General features: G+C 42.8%; 2 protein-coding genes across 5 annotated transcripts in view; both read left to right on the top strand.

The window, feature by feature from the left end:
- LOC148641723 (breakpoint cluster region protein-like) overlaps positions 1–8405 on the top strand; it is a 117600-nt gene extending 109195 nt beyond the window's left edge. For 2 of the 4 annotated variants that reach the window (XM_088618496.1, XM_088618495.1), the window contains exons 20-23: positions 386–520; positions 1536–1713; positions 2135–2297; positions 3151–8405. In XM_088618496.1, the coding sequence (XP_088474622.1) occupies positions 386–520; positions 1536–1713; positions 2135–2297; positions 3151–3240 (566 nt within the window). In that variant the 3' untranslated portion in view covers positions 3241–8405. The remainder of the gene's footprint in view (positions 1–385; positions 521–1535; positions 1714–2134; positions 2298–3150) is intronic. The other 2 variants (XM_088618498.1, XM_088618497.1) reach the window with 1 other exon arrangement.
- A 1531-nt stretch (positions 8406–9936) lies between these two features.
- Positions 9937–16652, top strand: part of specc1la (sperm antigen with calponin homology and coiled-coil domains 1-like a) — a 73115-nt gene continuing 66399 nt past the window's right edge. Inside the window, exon 1 of the mRNA XM_088618607.1 lies at positions 9937–10273. The gene's annotated coding sequence lies outside the window, so the exon portion shown is untranslated. The remainder of the gene's footprint in view (positions 10274–16652) is intronic.

Here is a 16652-nt window from a genome sequence, read left to right as displayed (position 1 = left end):
CACAACGCCTGTCTCTGGAGTTAACATTAAAGGAATCAAGGGGAGAAAAGCATGGTTCTGGTGGAAAGAATGACAGATTCCTGTGTTATGAATCTCAGAAAAGGCTGTAACTCCCCTGCTTACTCATTAGCTATTAGTACTTTATTTTTCTTAAAAGGTCACCTTCATTGAGATGGCTCAATGCGCAATTAAGTGGCTCCGATTGAAAAAAAAAAATGGAATTGTCTGTTTTTTGGTGTTTAAAACTCACCCAATCTGTAGCTCCTGCCTCACCACATTGTCACATTGTCATTAGCACATCAGCGGTTCAGTGCTGATTGGAGGACAGGACTGTAGAGATTGCTGCACTGTTGGGTCTCAGCCCTCCCTCCCTGTGTGTGCGCAGACAACAAGGACGTGTCCGTCATGATGAGCGAGATGGATGTGAACGCCATCGCAGGCACCCTGAAGCTGTATTTCCGGGAGCTCCCTGAGCCTCTCTTCACTGACGAGCTCTATCCCAACTTCGCTGGAGGGATCGGTGAGTCCCTGCGGCCTGCCTGTGCATTTCTCCCGCAGCGGGTCACTGAAGGCAACAGACAAACTCGGGGTTAGCCAGAGACACCTGACTGGTTCAGTGTTGGTGGATCAGATTTAAGCCACAGTGGCTCACTGGACCACAACGTATTCTTGTTTCCGCGGCATAACTGAAATAATAACACTCCCTCTGGAATGGGACGGCAGTCCATCACAGAGCCTACCCCCAGGATATGCTGCTGGGTGACTGGAGCAGCTGGGGTAAAGCACCTCACTCAGGCTACAGCAGCAGTATCCACAGTTGGGACTTGAACCTGCAACCCTCCAGTCATGAGCCAAGAGGCTTATCCACTATGCCACCCAGCTCCCACCAACAGCTAAGACTTATATATACAGTAAGACCATCTAGATATAATGTGATATTTTGAGTTTGAGCCTTTTATTGGAAATGTTGTCTTTGCCAATGCTGTTGTGCATACAGACAGGAACCAATGTTGTACCCACAGAATCTAGGAAAAACTGGAAATTGTTTATTTTAATTTGAGATATTTAGATAGTATATTTCATCCATCTCTGCTGCCTGCCTCAGTCTGTATATCAATCATATGTATTTAATCATTGTTTTTCGTAGTAGATAATATTCACTGTAGTGTATGTTTTAAGCTTTAACAATTACATATTTGATTAAGCTTGTGTAAAATATTAAATATACAGTTATAGGCAATTAACTCTTAGAAGAAAAGCAAAGTTACAGACAAGAAGAGGCCATTCAGCCCATGTAGTTCATTTGGTAGTTAATACAGTAACTGATCCAAGGATCTCGTCCAGCTGTCTTTCCTGTTTTCACACTTTTCAACTTGATTCAGTGATACAGCATTTTTTAAAGTGGTCAGTATTAAAATGTTCACTTCTTTGTTTTTGTGCCTTTAAAGAGTTTTAATGATGATTATTAAGAGTTTTGCATACGTGATAAATATCAGGAGTACTTTTCCGATTTTTGGGATTTTCACTTACTGTAGGACCGGAAAATCAAGCTGATGGTCACGTCTCTGCTCGGGACCCCGTCTCACTCTGTCCTTCCTCTCCTCCAGCCCTGTCTGACAGTGTGGCCAAGGAGAGCTGCATGCTAAACCTGCTCTTGTCATTACCTGAGCCAAACCTCGTCACTTTCCTCTTCTTACTGGACCACTTGAAGAGGTAAAGTGCTCCTGCTGAATCTTCATGTCACGCGTTCTTAAATCTGTTCGGAAATGTTCTTAAAATCTGTTCAGATCTGCTAAATGCACGAGCTGTGCTTCAGTCTTGGCATTGTTCTCTGTGTGCATTGCCATGAAACAGTTTGTAGAGTCATGATAATCCATTAATAAGGTGTCATCACAGAGGGTGGATCTTAAACTACAGATGTCGCAACTCTTTAGAAACAGGCCTTCCCCAAATCGGCGCTCGAGATACCTGCTGAAGAGTGCATTGCAAAATACTGTATAATGCTAGGAGTCTAAAATTACTATGCACAATTTCTTAAAGTGCTACATTCGTTGACAAGGCTGGGGCAATGTACATCCAGAACATCACGATTTGAATTTCTGACATTCGTAGCCTTTCTCTTCCTCCCCTTCAGAGTGGCTGAAAAGGAAGGCATCAATAAGATGTCTCTCCACAATCTGGCCACAGTCTTTGGACCTACCTTGCTCCGCCCCTCTGAGAAGGACAGCAAGATTCCAGCCAATCCCACGCAGCCAATTACTATGAGTGACAGCTGGTCACTGGAGGTCATGTCACAGGTACAGTACCTGTGCTTTTTTTCTGCTTATATTTTTTCCACAGTGATTCACAGCAAAAACCTTCTTCAGTGAAAGCTACAGTGAAATGTGAGACACCTGCCTTTAGGTCATGTTAGGTTTCTAGAGTGAACTATTGACGTCTGAGCAAAAGTGCTCGACCTGTTGCTGGTTGGGCGCTGTCAGTCCACTTTGTTCTACAGATTTGCTAGATGCTGTTCAGCCAGTTATCTTAATCCTTTGTTACCAGGTCACTTTCCAGAAGAACCTATGGTTAACTCAAGAACTGCTCTGTACACATTTGTAGGGTGGCAAGTACTCACAGTTCAGGTCAGCAAAGGTCTGAAAAGAGTTTTAGTCCTTGTATACGGAAAAAGGCAATTTCCGGAGAGCAAACGGAAACACACTGAAGTAATGTAATGCTCTGCATTAAATCATTCTTGAAGGGTTTTTATAATCTGTGTACAGTCTTGGTCAGTCTCTTATGTTACCATACTTTTTTGTGTTTATGAGAGAGACTGTTACATATGTAATAGAACCCACGTAAAGATGACCTTTGTTAATACGTACTGTAGTACAATGGCTGCTTGACAATGTTTACTCCCGCCTTCCAATTGCTCTGAAATGTCACATGCTCTCTCCACACAACAGGTGTCTCTCTTCCTCAGCGCAAACGGAGCACACAAATCAAACCATATTTTTGGGTACCTATTTTCTGGCTGGGATTGTGAGTTTTGTGATGTGTTGTAATATTTTCAGGAGTGAAGGGCAGATTGCACGAATGGTACAGGTGTTCCGATGCGTTGTATTCACCCAGAGTGATTTTCTCTTATTCTCTCTCTCGTTCTGTGAACAGGTCCAGGTTTTACTGTATTTCCTTCAGTTGGAAACTATCCCCACGCCCGACAGCAAACGGCAGAGCATCCTCTTTTCAACTGAGGTGTAGCCCAGCTCTCCGAATCCCACTTCCCTGTGTGTGACCTCCAGCCGTCTGGAACTTTCACAAGACAGAAAAGAGGACACTTGTGTGAGATTTCTATGGCTGTCAGGCCAGTGCGGTCTGCGGCTGACTGTGCAAGGTGAAGAAATTTAAGGACCTGACGTCTGTGTGTCACATAACCACCAGAGGGCGCTAGTGACACAGGAACGAGATGAGAAGTTTGACACAGCATTGCTTTGAGTGTGCGTCATTTTACTGATCCCTCAGTTCATGTCTTGTCTGACACCAGTACATTTAGAAAATCAATACTTAGGAAACTTTTTCTTTCATTTCAGACGTCTACACCTCTGTCGGACATAGATCTGAGTTCACGTCTTGAAGTGTAGACAGACTAAACATGTACATTTAATTTTGAAATCGGAAATGGCAGTAGGAGAATACGAGCATCACTGTGCTTTTCAGAGCTGTTGCACACTTATAAACTGTCCACCAGTGCTCATATTATGATGTTTTCTTTGAGTAGTTTTGATCATTCACTTTTCTTGCTTCGGTAGCTGTGTCTGTATATTATATATTCATTCTTGTGTTGGAGGACAGATTATTCAGTCATGAGTGTTCACGCTTGGCCTTTTTTTTTCTAGTGAACTACCTTTCACTAGAAATGCCGGTGAAGGAGTGAAAAGGCTTTAGAGCCGAACCTGAGAGTCCAGACAGTGCAGCTTTGTGAACATGGTCTTGGATACGTGATTGGTGGAGTGTTCTTGAAGTGCTGGAGCTACTGCTTTACTTGGGAGGTCACTGTTGAAGCTTGCTTATAATTACACTTTGTGTCCCATTCAAGCAGACAAAAAGTCCCAAATGGTTAACGAAGTGAGAGACTTAAAGCCTACATGTACATCTGTGGAGTGATATACAGTATAAAGCTGAAATATCACTCAGCGTGAGAGTTCTGTCAGAGCTTCTCTCTGAAAGACAGTCCCGTATGGGACTCCTAGCCAACAAACAGGAGCTACAATCAGAAGTTTACATGCTGTTGTGTTTGCTAGAGAATGAGTAACGCAGGGCCTGTGAGGACTTTAGCTCTGCGCTGAAGAGCTGCATTTATTTCCTTTGCAAAGCAAGGCTTACTGTGAAAGAAGCATCCTAGTGTACCGTTGCTTTGTAGTTAATGACAGGTGTTTAATGTGTCTGTACCATTTAGGTGTCCTTTTCTTAATTTAATGAAGTAACTTATGTTAAAATAAATTATTTCACTGTGCTAGGTGACTGACAGGGAAAAAAATCAGGTGAAAGTTTGGTGTTATGTTTTCAGATTTCTATTATCATTATCTTATTATTTCAGCTTCTCCAATATTTGCCCCATGATATTGACAGCTTATTATTAGATTTCATTAGAAGCACAGCTTTTAAACACACATATGTATATAATTTGAAACCCGTGCTTATTCGAATTATTTAAACACTGCATTACCTTCATTACTGCCGTTTAGGAAACAGAGGTGAAAGTATGTAATTGTCTCTTATTCATAAAGTAAAAAATTAATTATCCCACATGGGGCTCTTATTTTATTTGGTACAAACACATGGATAATAATGCACAACTAGTAAGAATATTGTTTATAAGGTTAATTACATCATTTATCATTTAAAAAATAATAATACAGATGACTCTTCTGACTAAATGTGATTTTTAAATTTATGAAAAATAATCTTCTAAATGTGACTTTTCACAAAATCTGCTCCCTGTATTTAAGAAAATCCCAGGACAGATCACTAGAGATTAGAAAGTTAACTCCTTGCTTAGCCAAAATAATATTTTGTGAAACTCTTGGAATGAGTATCCCAAGTGACAGGTGCATTAGCATCGCCAGTTGTATTAGACCAGTGGGAATAAGAGGCAGTGTTGGATGCCTGCGTCCTGCTATTCGGAACTTGTCAGTTTTTTAAATTGAATAAATAATGACACACATTTACTCTACAGTATGTTTCCAAATCTGGTCCCTGTGGCAAATCTGTTTAAAAAAATTCCCGGGACAGATCACTACTTCACTGGAGATTAGAAGGTTAACCCCTTGCTTGGCCAAAATAATATTTTGTGAAACTCTTAAGCTTATCAGGCACAGCGTTGCCCGTGATTTACTGTAGTGTTTTTCCTATGCAATACAATCCGTAGTTGAATTAGGCGATGACTTTGTGCCATACTCTGCAGATCTGAGGCCTCATGTTTTACCATCTCCGTGATCATAGAAAATAATTCCTGGCCACACACCTTCAGGGTATAAAACGAATTTCTTTAAAAATGATGTAAGTAATTGAAGCCATCTGCCAAGCCAGATTGTTTCTATGATGTGAACTGCTTTGACAAGTAAGAACTTTTTAGCAATATTATCAATATGTGACAAGAAAGTACAATATTCAATCTACATAATTTCACTTTAAGAGAGGTTTTTTGGCTGCTTTCATTACAAGGATGCTTGTTATTTTCTTGCTGCCTTTTTCTGTTTCTCACAGCTCCGAGTATCTGTAATGTTTTTTTTTGGAGGAGCAGTCTGCTACACTCAATAGCAATATCTTAAATGTGCCAATTTGCTTCCCCATGCTTGGTTCAAATGACGTTCTAGAAAATTTCAGATTACGGGCCGTGTCGTCAAGAAGAAAAACAAGAAACGTTCTCTTAATTATTTTGTTACTAATTAAAACATGTGAAGATGTCAATATTACAAGGATAATACCTGTAGTAATTATTTAACATGCAGGCATGTTGATTTAAATTGTTTTTTTTTATTGCCTTTTCCTGATTTAGTTTTTCTTGTGGTTACATAACCCATCAATAATTTCTGATTTATGCTTTGTTACCCAAAGCTGGATATTTTGGGCAGGACATATGAGTTAAATAATGTTAAGTCATATTTGTAAATGTGGACAAAAACTGGCAACCCTAGATACTGTCCTGTTGGTAATGGTGTGAGATCCCTGGTGACGTGCAGTGAAGTTGTACTAATAGACAATTCTGCCTTTTTTCCCTCTGTATGCCTATTCTTCAAACACCAGCTCACCACCTACGGAGGGCTTGTCCTGTATGCGTCCTAGTTAATAGGGAATAGGGGCAGCCTGTCACCATCATCTCTTTTGGAAATGAAACGTTTTGAGTGCTACTGAAGGGATGGAACACCATCTATTGAAATACTGCTTAAGAATCTAAACATTGAAGGAAATATGTAATGCAAATATTTATTCTCCATGTGACAAGGAAGGACAGATCAGACATGATCTTGGAACTTTTTATATTACTGTACCTCGAAGGCTTTGGTTTAAAATATACTTACATGACATATTGGCCTAATAACTTCTCTTCTCTATACTTTGCTCCTTCAAGAGTACAGATCGCCTAGTATACCTCTAATTGCTTTCTTTTTGGAAGTCAGTGGCTTGAACAATGTTCAGATTATCATTTAATTTATTTTTAGTTTTCCTTTAGCCTGTTCATCAGTGTTCTAGTACTGAAGATTAACGCCTGCAATTTAGGTTGCTAATTAAACTCATTCGTGTAACTGATTTTTATTTTTACAGAGAGGGGTATTAGCTGAAATTGAGTAATATCATGCCTACTGTGCTATGCATTCCCCCCTAGCTTCAGTGCACAATGGCTGGGTAAGGTGGGATCACTTGGCCTGGGCTCTCGGGTCTCAGCTACACATTGACCCCTCTGGCCTCCCAGGCCCTTACAGGCATGTGGTGCTGCTGGTGAGGGACGCGCCTCTCCTCCAATTAGAGGCTGAGCAGGGTGGCTCGAGGGCTGGGGGGGAGGAGTCTGCCTACACTTCCTCTTCCTCCTCTCACCACGGACTTGAGGTTCGTAGCTGTGAGCTGAGATGTTTAAAACACACACAACTGGCAAAAATCCAAATCCAAAAGCGGTGGGTTTGTATTTCAAGTTACAAAAAAGAAATTGAGTAATCTGAGATCCTGCCACCACCTGCCATCACCAAGAACAGCAAAAGTGTGCTTCGTCACATTGTTAATTGTTGCAAAGGCCCTGACAGGTAGCATTTATGGCACTCCTTCATGCCTCTGATGCAATTCTTCTAAAAGTTCAAATGAGCTGTTTAAATGCTTCTTAATAAACAGATGAACGTGAAAAAAAAACTATGCAGGAAATGGAAAGGACTGCCAATAAAGACATGGCATGACTATTTGAAATTTCTATTCTATCATATTTCATTGGAGATTATTCAGTTCTGTGCTCCACTCTGCTTTTATACAGTACAGTCTAGCTTTCAGTATTTAGAATGATTTTTAACAACAACCAACCATCGGGCGCAGCTGAACTGCTGTTAGAGAATTGCTTCAGCGATACACTGTGAAGTCAGTCCTTCAGTTTCAGCCACCTCTGTAGAAATAAAAACCAAATGTTCACCCTCATTTTTACTCCTTTGTTCAGTCGAAATCCGTTAGAATCCGTTTTGCCTCTGCATTTCACTGGCAAACCTTTATAGTATTAGAAAATATAATTTTTTGTCATTCCAGCTACCTAAAGAGGGCAAGATACGCAGTCTTCTCAGATCTAGAGAGACATGCAAATCTTTGAAGCATCTTAGAATTACTTTACTACCACAAAAGGTTTTAAAAGCCCAAGCTGATTAAAAAAAACAATTGTGGTGGCCTGGAGAATAAAATGAAAAACCTTTGAGATTCATTTAGGTTTGTGGGCACATCCATCGTCCAGAGAAACTGCAAGTATTCAGGGTTATGGGTTAATTTATTGAGATGCTAATCAAATTAATAATATTAAAATATAATGTGTAGGAGAAAAAAAACGACTTTGATTGATTGTCAGATAAATGCAAATCTGTGTTTTTGCTTTCTGTGTTAAGGATGCTCTTGTAGTCAGTGGCCCAGGTCCTACTGTTATCTTCATGTAAATGGTTATTTCAGACGTTTCATACTTTATGTTAAAGCTCTGCTATCTGAAGAGATGGGACATACCGGCCAGCTAAGGAGATAAAAGATTAGCTTAATTTTTTATTTCCTTTTTTTGTTAATCTTGTGTTCTAATCAAGTAGCTGTAAAAAGGGATACTGTATTCAGAAGACAAAAAAAAAAGTTCTGAAGGCATTTGTAGCCACTGTTTGTACACAAAATGTTAAATAAAAACTCCTGTATCTATGTAACTCTGACACTGGGTCTCTTTCATTCATCTGACCACTTTTTTCACAAAACCCTTCCCTGCTGCTCCAGCTCTCCAGCTCAAAACAAGAGAATGGGAAGCTGGAAGAGTGACAAACCGAACAGGAGCCCTAGGCCAGGTTCAGTTTCAAATTTCCATTTCATGGAAAAAATGCGTTCTTTGGTTTATTGACAAAGCTGCTGCCAGTCCGCAAGAAACATTATCCACAGATGAACACAACAAGAAAATTCATAATACGGCTCAGGCCATCAAAGTAGCATTTTGAATTGAATTCTCAAAGTATTGCGCGTTCTTAAAAAATATGAGAGGATTTAACTGGAAATCCTACTAGCAAGGTGTACGTGTTTGTCTGAATGCCTGAATTAATTTTACTCTGAGGAACAGAACATCTGGACATGAGGAATAATCTCAAAATTTTGGGGTGTCATGGTGCCACAGTGATTAGTACTGCCGCCCCACAACACTTGGGCTCCTGGTTCAATTCCAGACCGGGAGTGCTATTTGTGTGGAGCTTGTATGTTCTGTGTTCGCAGTTAGAAGATGGATGGATGTTTGATTTTTCAGAAATCCATTTTCTTGTGAATTAGATGGGTCCAACAGTGTTAAAGTGAGTTGAAAGCTCCATAATTCAGCAATGAGACCCCACTTTACACGTGCGTGTATTGATTGTAGCTTACAAAAGTTTGTGCGCAAGAGGCTTGATGGCGCAGGATGATGACAACTGCACATGTCTTTTAAAACTTTTTAAGGTAAGAGTGCTTTTAAGGAGTTACAGCTTACATCTGTGTTCATCATAATCAGAGAGGTATGTTGTTAGAAAAGAGCCTTTCCACATCGTAAAGTCAAATCTCAACAGGACAGCTACAGATCAAAGCTAAATAACTCCTGCTGCGTTTTCTTCAAAGTATTCAGTTTGAGACATCCCTCATACAGTTTTTTTTCCACAGCTATCAGTTTAGAGATCAATCCAATCCCACCCCATGTTTACTGTATGTTCTCGAGCCCCCAGAGTGCCTCAGTACAGTTCCACATACAATAAAAACTAACTTTTACGTGTTTTAACTTTTAAAGCTAGACATACAGTACTGCAGGGTAATGAAAATCTTCTTTAGGATTTGAAAATCGTAAGTCGAATACACCTCTTGAACGGTGATATTTTGGAAGACAACTGTTATTATCTGGGATTCAGAATTGTCAAAATCGGTTCTACTGTATGTACTGTGCTCCTCGTTTCTTGCACTGAATTTCTTTTAGTGATTTTGGCAGCACCTGTGACCTGCAAACCGATGCTGTAAACCCGAGTGCTCACAGTTCTTCCTTAAGGGTTTCTGCATTTTTGCATCCAATGAGCTCCGCAAACAGAGATTCAAATGGAAGTAGAAAATTATATAAATAAAAGTGCAATGGCAGGGATCTCCAGGCGGAAGCAGTGAGATCGGGATCGTCCTTCAGCGTGGGATTCGCAGAAGTCGGCTCTTTTTTTTTTCCACATTGGCGAACGCGTCCGTACAGCGAAGTTGTACAGCTGGGAACACAAAGGATGTTGGAAGGAAACCTGCCCACCTCCTATTCAGTCAATATCCCACAGTTCCAAGCGATCCTAGCGGATCCCAGGGCGAGAGGACGCTCTAGCGACGAGGAGTGCTCTCTCTCGCTGTCAAGGCAGTCCTGTCCTGTGGGCTCAGGGCTTGGGTCGGGGCTGTCGGCGTTAGGGCGAAGTAACTACTGGATACCCACTCAGCAGTCACGGATTGACGTCTCCAGCGGGGAACCGACGGGGGAATCCTAACACGGGGCTCCTCCATCAGCGTGCGACCCATTTTCGTACGGGGAAGAGAAGCAAGTCCTAAGGTAAGACGGCGGAGGAGGAACACGCATCGAGGTGGTTTTAAATAGATTTCTCTGGCTGCGCACGGTTCACGGAGAGGCTCTTGGATGGGTTTGGTTGTGGTCTCACATGCGCTTGTGTGTTACATATTGCTGGTGCGCTGACGAAGACTGATGCTTTCGTCGTCGTCGTCGTCGTTGTTGTTGTTGTTGTTGTTGTTGTTGTTTTTTACACACTACGCGCATTTGAAAGTCTGCGGTGGGGAGACTGGTGTTTTAGCCCGTTCTCCATTAGTGCAGCATGCTGGTGACCAGCTGTACCGCGTTTGTGTTATTCTGACAGGGTCGTCGTCGCTGCCGTCTGCCCAGTCCCCCCTGTCCGGCGACTCGTGACCGACGGCTGCTTGCACTGCTAGCAGATTGTGAACACTGCTTTGCCATAAGCGAAACAGTGTTGGGGTGTGATGGCTTTGTTGGTCAATGTGTTCCCGATTCATAACGATGCAATTCGTTGTTTTCCGCTCTCGCAGGAGGGGAGGGGAGGGGGGTCTTTTAGTTTTAGCACGGGCGTTGCTGTGCCTTTACTCGCTGAACTGAGGTTCACTTCGTTTGTGGTAATTACAGTGCTTGAGACCAGAAATGACTTTCTTTTTTTTTCCCCCAGTTAAGTGGTGGGCATTGTGAATGCTTACACAGACAATCCGCGGGCAATGCAATATTCGACTTGTAATGCTTATAGCACACGCACCCCTAAGTTAGGCATAAAACAAAGACCAAGAATTTTAAGATTTACACGATTTTTATGCTAATAACCTATAACACACAAAGTACTTTTACTAGTGCTACCGCGGTCTGATTTATGGATTTGCCTCACTATAGCTGAAGCAAATTAGGTTGCATCACTGACTGCTCATTAATCAACCCCAAATTTAAGGATGACAATGACAAGAGGCCATTCTTATTCAGGCAGTTAGAAGCTAATTGAGCCTTGGGTCTCATCCAGCCTTTTACTGAAAGACATGTTTCGGACTCCCACAACACTTTGTGTAAAGAATCTCCTCTAATTCGCAGTTTTCAGACGCACTTCACAGTCGTTTCTAATTGTGGCCTCGTTTGTGTTTCTGCTTTTTTTCAGTCTGTGCCTATGACTGCTAACATCCTCCCAAAATATTAGTTATTAATGCAGATAATCTCTGAAATCTATTACAGCTGTGCGTATGTAATTCATATGTAGGCTTTGATTCATTTTCTCACACAACGGTTAGCCCATTAGGCTTGAATGTCTTTTAAATTTTTGTTCACAGTAACTGATATAAATATTGGCACCATTCATTTGACATAAAAAGTTGTTCATAGATAATAACTGATAATAAATGCTATCTGTTTATTGGTGGTTAGTATTGGTGGCCCTCGGTTCAGCTCTGCACGTGGGATATTTTGTATGTGTTCTCCCTGTGTTTGTGTGGGTTTCCTCCGGGTGCTCCCGTTTCCTCCCGCAGTCCAAAGACTTGCTGGTAGGTCAATTGGCGTCTGGGAAAAATTGCCCTGGTGTGAGAGTGTGTGTCTTTGTGTGCCCTGAGATGGCCTTGCGTCCAGTCCAGGGTGTATCCCTCCTAGTGCCTGTTACTTTCTGAGATGAGCTCCAGTTCCCCCGCAGCCCTGATTTGGATGAAGCTGTTAGAAAATGGATGTATTTTACGCAGTGCTTAATTAATGATGGGACCTCTTCAAAAGTAATTGCATGCGCAAAAAGTCAGATTTAAGAAATAAGTACTAACACCGTTTTAGTTTATGCACTGCTACAAGCAATCTTAATGAGCACTTTCAAGGATGAGTGAGTGTTGAATTGATATCAAACATATATTGGTAATGAAGTATGGTTATAACAATATTTCATACACTTAATTAATTAGTGAATACCATTGTAAATTCTGTGTGACTGTACAAGGGAATCTGAAAACAATTTTCAAATTAATTCTTTTCTTTAGGGTTTGTAATCATTTTTGATCAAGGTCAAAATGCTTTCTCTGTGTTTAACGTTGCTTAATGTGGAGGATTTATTTTCATTCTTTTCTCTCGCTGTTCCATATTTTGATGGTCTGTTTGGGGTTTTTTATTGGATGGTTGCTTGTGAAGCTTATGCCAGTTGGAATCTGAAAAGGCGCACGCGCTACTGGTGGGGATCGCTTGTTTTATCTGAGCTCGGTGTTGCTGTTTCATCTGTGCAGCGACAGTGAGTTGGCAGAGGCCTGCATGGAACAGGGTCAACCTCAGTGGCTCAGCGGCTGAGAGGCTGGGAAGGTTTGGAGGTACTTTCTCTCCACTCTAACATTTTCCCTGTCTGCTACACTCATTGCTCATTCCTACCACAAGTCATTCAAATCATCCTTGCTCCTGCCACAGTACCTTGGTGTCCGTTTTTAAGCGCACCACATTTTTAACATGGCGCAGGGCTAGCGCTAGGAATGAGGCTTCATGCACAGGGCAAAAATCATCTGAGAGGGTAATCAGTGTTGGGACGAATTGCTCGTCAGGGCAGCTGTGTGTAATGGTAAAGGACCGCAGCTCTGTTGTCGAGTTTTTCCGGACCTGGCTCCGGTTGTTTTCCTCGTTTTCCTGTGTTGATCGGAGGACCCAGTCTTGCTGGTGAGCCCCGTCGGTGACCGTGTTGCGCGGTAACGCTCGAGCGCCCCCACGGAGGGGCAGGCGCTGTCTCGCTGCAGTGCCGAATCGCCAGACCTCGCTCCGCCCTGCCATGGCCGTGAGCTGTGTGGAGCGTTCCCCCGGGCCTATCATTTTCAGACAGCTTCTAATTAAGCCTCTTCATTGGCTGGAAGGCGTTAACGGCCTGATTCGCCAGCAGGCTCTCCTCTCCCCGCCTCTCGGTTGTTTGCTTTTTTGTTTTGCTGTAGTTCAAGTGGTCGCAGGCGAACCGCCCCTGGTGCTTTCCATCTTAGGGTGTCACTGTCCCAGGCACGGGTGTCCTGCTGCCGTGTTTAATCCTCTCAGAATCTGACGTGCTCATTTTGCCCTTGCCTTGAGAGTCTTCCCGAAACCGAGCTACAGTAATGTAAAGTACACGGAGAATAGTGCCTGCATCTACAATGTTACACACTTGTGATGGTTAGAAGACCTTTTGGTGGTTGCTTGTGTTCCAGTTGTTTTATGTTAGAGCTGATACAGACGTATTTCTTGCCATGCACAGGGCCATCGGCATTTCCTCTGTTTTACCCTCCACTGCCTATTAAAACGTAAACCGAACTGAAATCAAATTCATTACATGGGCTGAATAGTCACCTCTGATCTGTAAACATTTGTAAATTCAGGCATGTTACAGAGCTGACAAGTTGGATCATGTTATGGAAAAAGGTTATTAATTTTATTATTAAGTTTTTAACCAACTATTTTTAGTTCTTTTACACCTACCCAAGCTGAAACAGCCCCTTGCATTTTTCTTCAGGTCTCAGCTCACAGCCACAGACCCCACTATCGCACAAAGGAGAGAATGGGGAAGTGTTGGGGGGCTCTTCTGACCCCGCCCCCCCTTCAAGCCAGTTGTCATAGGCTACACAGCCTCCCAGGGGAGCACATGCACCAATCAGAGGAGGCGCGTGTCCCTCACTGACAGCGACACGCAAAAGCACATGTGAGGCTGCAGGGGGCGCTATGATGCTGGCACCCTGGCTGACTAATCACGCTCTGCTTTCACTAACTCTTGGGCACTTGCCATTTGGGAAAACCCAGTGATAGTCAACTCTTGGCATGACCCAGGCTCAGACCAGTCATCATAGAGATCGCCATGCCATTGGTTAAGCTCCTTTACCAGTTCCACCATTTGGAAGGCTCCAGTCAATTCATTTCCGAGGTTTTTCTTGTTTTGTAAATTGCATGGAATTAAAACTAGAGGCATTTATCGTTGCAGCCCAATCTTAAGCTTTTTTTTCCTGCATGCAGACACTTCTTGTTATTCCACTAATTAAGGCATGCTTAAAATGTGATATCTGAATACATTGGATTCCCTTCTCATTAAAATCATGACTTTAAAGCCTATGGAAACTCCAGTCATTTATCACAATACTTCTTAGAATGTTGTGATGTTTTAGTGTGGGTTATTTTTCCATTTTAAATCCTCATTTCCCCACATATCCAGATATATCTGTATATATACAGATATATTAGATATATTAGGTGACGCTGCAGTCCAGGGTCGTATGCTTTGTGGGACTGAGAGTTTTTTTGTGGGGATGAAGTCTCTCTTGCCAACACCCAGAGAAAATCTCTGCCTGTTGAAGAACATTCCTGGCTAAAAAAATTTGGAGTTCTCGGAATGTGACCCCTTTAAAAGCAGTACTTTATCGTCCAAGGAATACGCATTCCTGGGTTTTAGGGGAGGCTTCCGGAGAGAGGAAAGTGTTCTGGCTAATGGAATTTATTGTGGAAAGAAAGTGAAGGGGAACATTGTCTTGTGAAAGTTACCGGCGCGTCCCTGCGAGCCGAACAGATGGATGCTGCTGGCGCTTGAGCACGTCTTGTTTATTTTGTTTAGCGCTCTGCTGGGCGGGACTGGGAGCCATTAGAGAGCCCTTCAGGGGGCCGATGTAAAAAGGTGAGCGTTGTCCAAACTGTAGCCACCTCGTGTGGCCTGTCACAGTGTATCAGCTCTATAGCTGTGTAGTAGATGTTTCAGGCTAAAGAGGCAGGAGGTACAGAATTCAAGGCGTGAGGCTGACCTCGACAGGGGTCGGAGTGTGATGTTGTGGTACGTTTAATGTGCCTGATGGCAGAGTGCTTTTGTCATCTGACAAGAAACAACCGTACTCGCAGGGATTTAACCCTGAAAGCAGGTTATTTTCAACTTCTCCCTTCATCCTGTTTCCCAACCACAGCACAAAGAAGGCACACTCGACGGTTCCACATGTTTTAAGCTCCCACTTGAGAGAAGCACAAGTGATCTTTTTTTAGCCTGGGTGTTAATAACCCAGGAATTTGGAGTCCTTGGAGGATATTTGGCCATTTTGAATCGTGGAGATCATATGCTGCAATGAACGACATCCGCATCAGCTGGGAAGGCAGTTAAGATTTTACCATCCATAAAAATAAACCACCGATTTTTGTTATAGTGCAGAAAAAGTCTCTTGCAGTTGTTAGCTGTTTCTTGTTGGCAGGGAAACATGTGGCAGTCTACTTTGCACTTTACACAAAGTTTGTGGAAGCTGTAAAAATACAGCCCATGTGAACACACGCCATTATGTGTGTGCACAGTGACTCACAGGGGGTTTGTGGCAGAGGTGGTGATAACCTTCTACTTGTGAATTTCCTGAGTTGAACTCTGTCAGGTGGGATCTGTCTCTGAGCTGTATTTAATCAACACTTGAGTAAGCTGAGGGTGGATCTTCTTGTACACATTCGAAAGCAAAGATGAGGTTTTCTTACACTTGAAAATGTATACCGTTGCAAAAAATAAAAGATTATAAAGTATTATTAATTTGGATGACCAATCTGTAATGAATGGTATGAAGTCCTGAATAGCATTGTTTCAAACAAAACATTACAATACTTTCGTAAAAGTGTATCTCTCATTTTTTTTAATGCCACAATCTAAGCCCTCTGAAACAGTTTTGGAAACAGAAGTGTCTGACCTTCGGCTCTTCCTTTGGACCGCTGATAAACGGTCTTGTTCTGTTGTTTTTATCAAGCCAGGTGATGGTCTTCAGAACTCTTGTCTTCTGGAGCTGCTCCTGTGTGCTGAAAGTGAGAAAAACGTGCCGTACGAGGTCTGTGCCGATCCAGTGCGGCCTCCTCCAGCTCTGTTCTGTAATGAGAACTCCAGGTTCCGTCTTCACCACGGAGTCCCGGGTGTCTCGGCCTGTTTCTCGACGGCTTTAGCAGTGGCCTCCGGAATTCCAGGTGAGGCACGGACGGTGCCATGCCCCATTTCCCTCCTCGTAACCCGGCCCTGCTTGATGTCCGAGAGTGAGGGCAGGATAGGGAAACGAGGGCTCGTTTGGCTGTGTCTCCTCCTCACGTCACGCTTTGTCAGGGGGTCAGGACCTGCACGGGTTGACGCTGAGGGTGTTGTGATGTTATTTTCTGTGTTGAGCCAGGCCCCGAGCTCTGTTCTTAAAGGGAGGCTGTTGGACATGTCCGTCAGGGTGGTGCTCAGCTGGTAAATGAAGGGTGCACGCTGTGCAAAATAGGCAAGTACTTATGTGGCTGGTCTATGTACAATGCATTGCTGAGGTTTTCTGCCCATTTTCGTCAGTTGTTGGCTGAGCTTAGTCTAACTTAGGCAATGCTGGATAAACGGCTGAACTTGGAAAGGACGTGTATTTAATTTCCTGTCACAAGCCTGTGAATGGAAAGAGAATGTGTGCTGCCTGAAAACATGTGAAGGCGATAACGG

Source organism: Lepisosteus platostomus, chromosome 24 (genome assembly GCF_059453375.1).
Source record: "Lepisosteus platostomus isolate fLepPlt1 chromosome 24, fLepPlt1.hap1, whole genome shotgun sequence".
In the NCBI taxonomy this organism is placed as follows: domain Eukaryota; kingdom Metazoa; phylum Chordata; class Actinopteri; order Semionotiformes; family Lepisosteidae; genus Lepisosteus; species Lepisosteus platostomus.
Note: the sequence above shows the minus strand (reverse complement) of the source record. Positions and strands in the feature narration are given on the sequence as shown.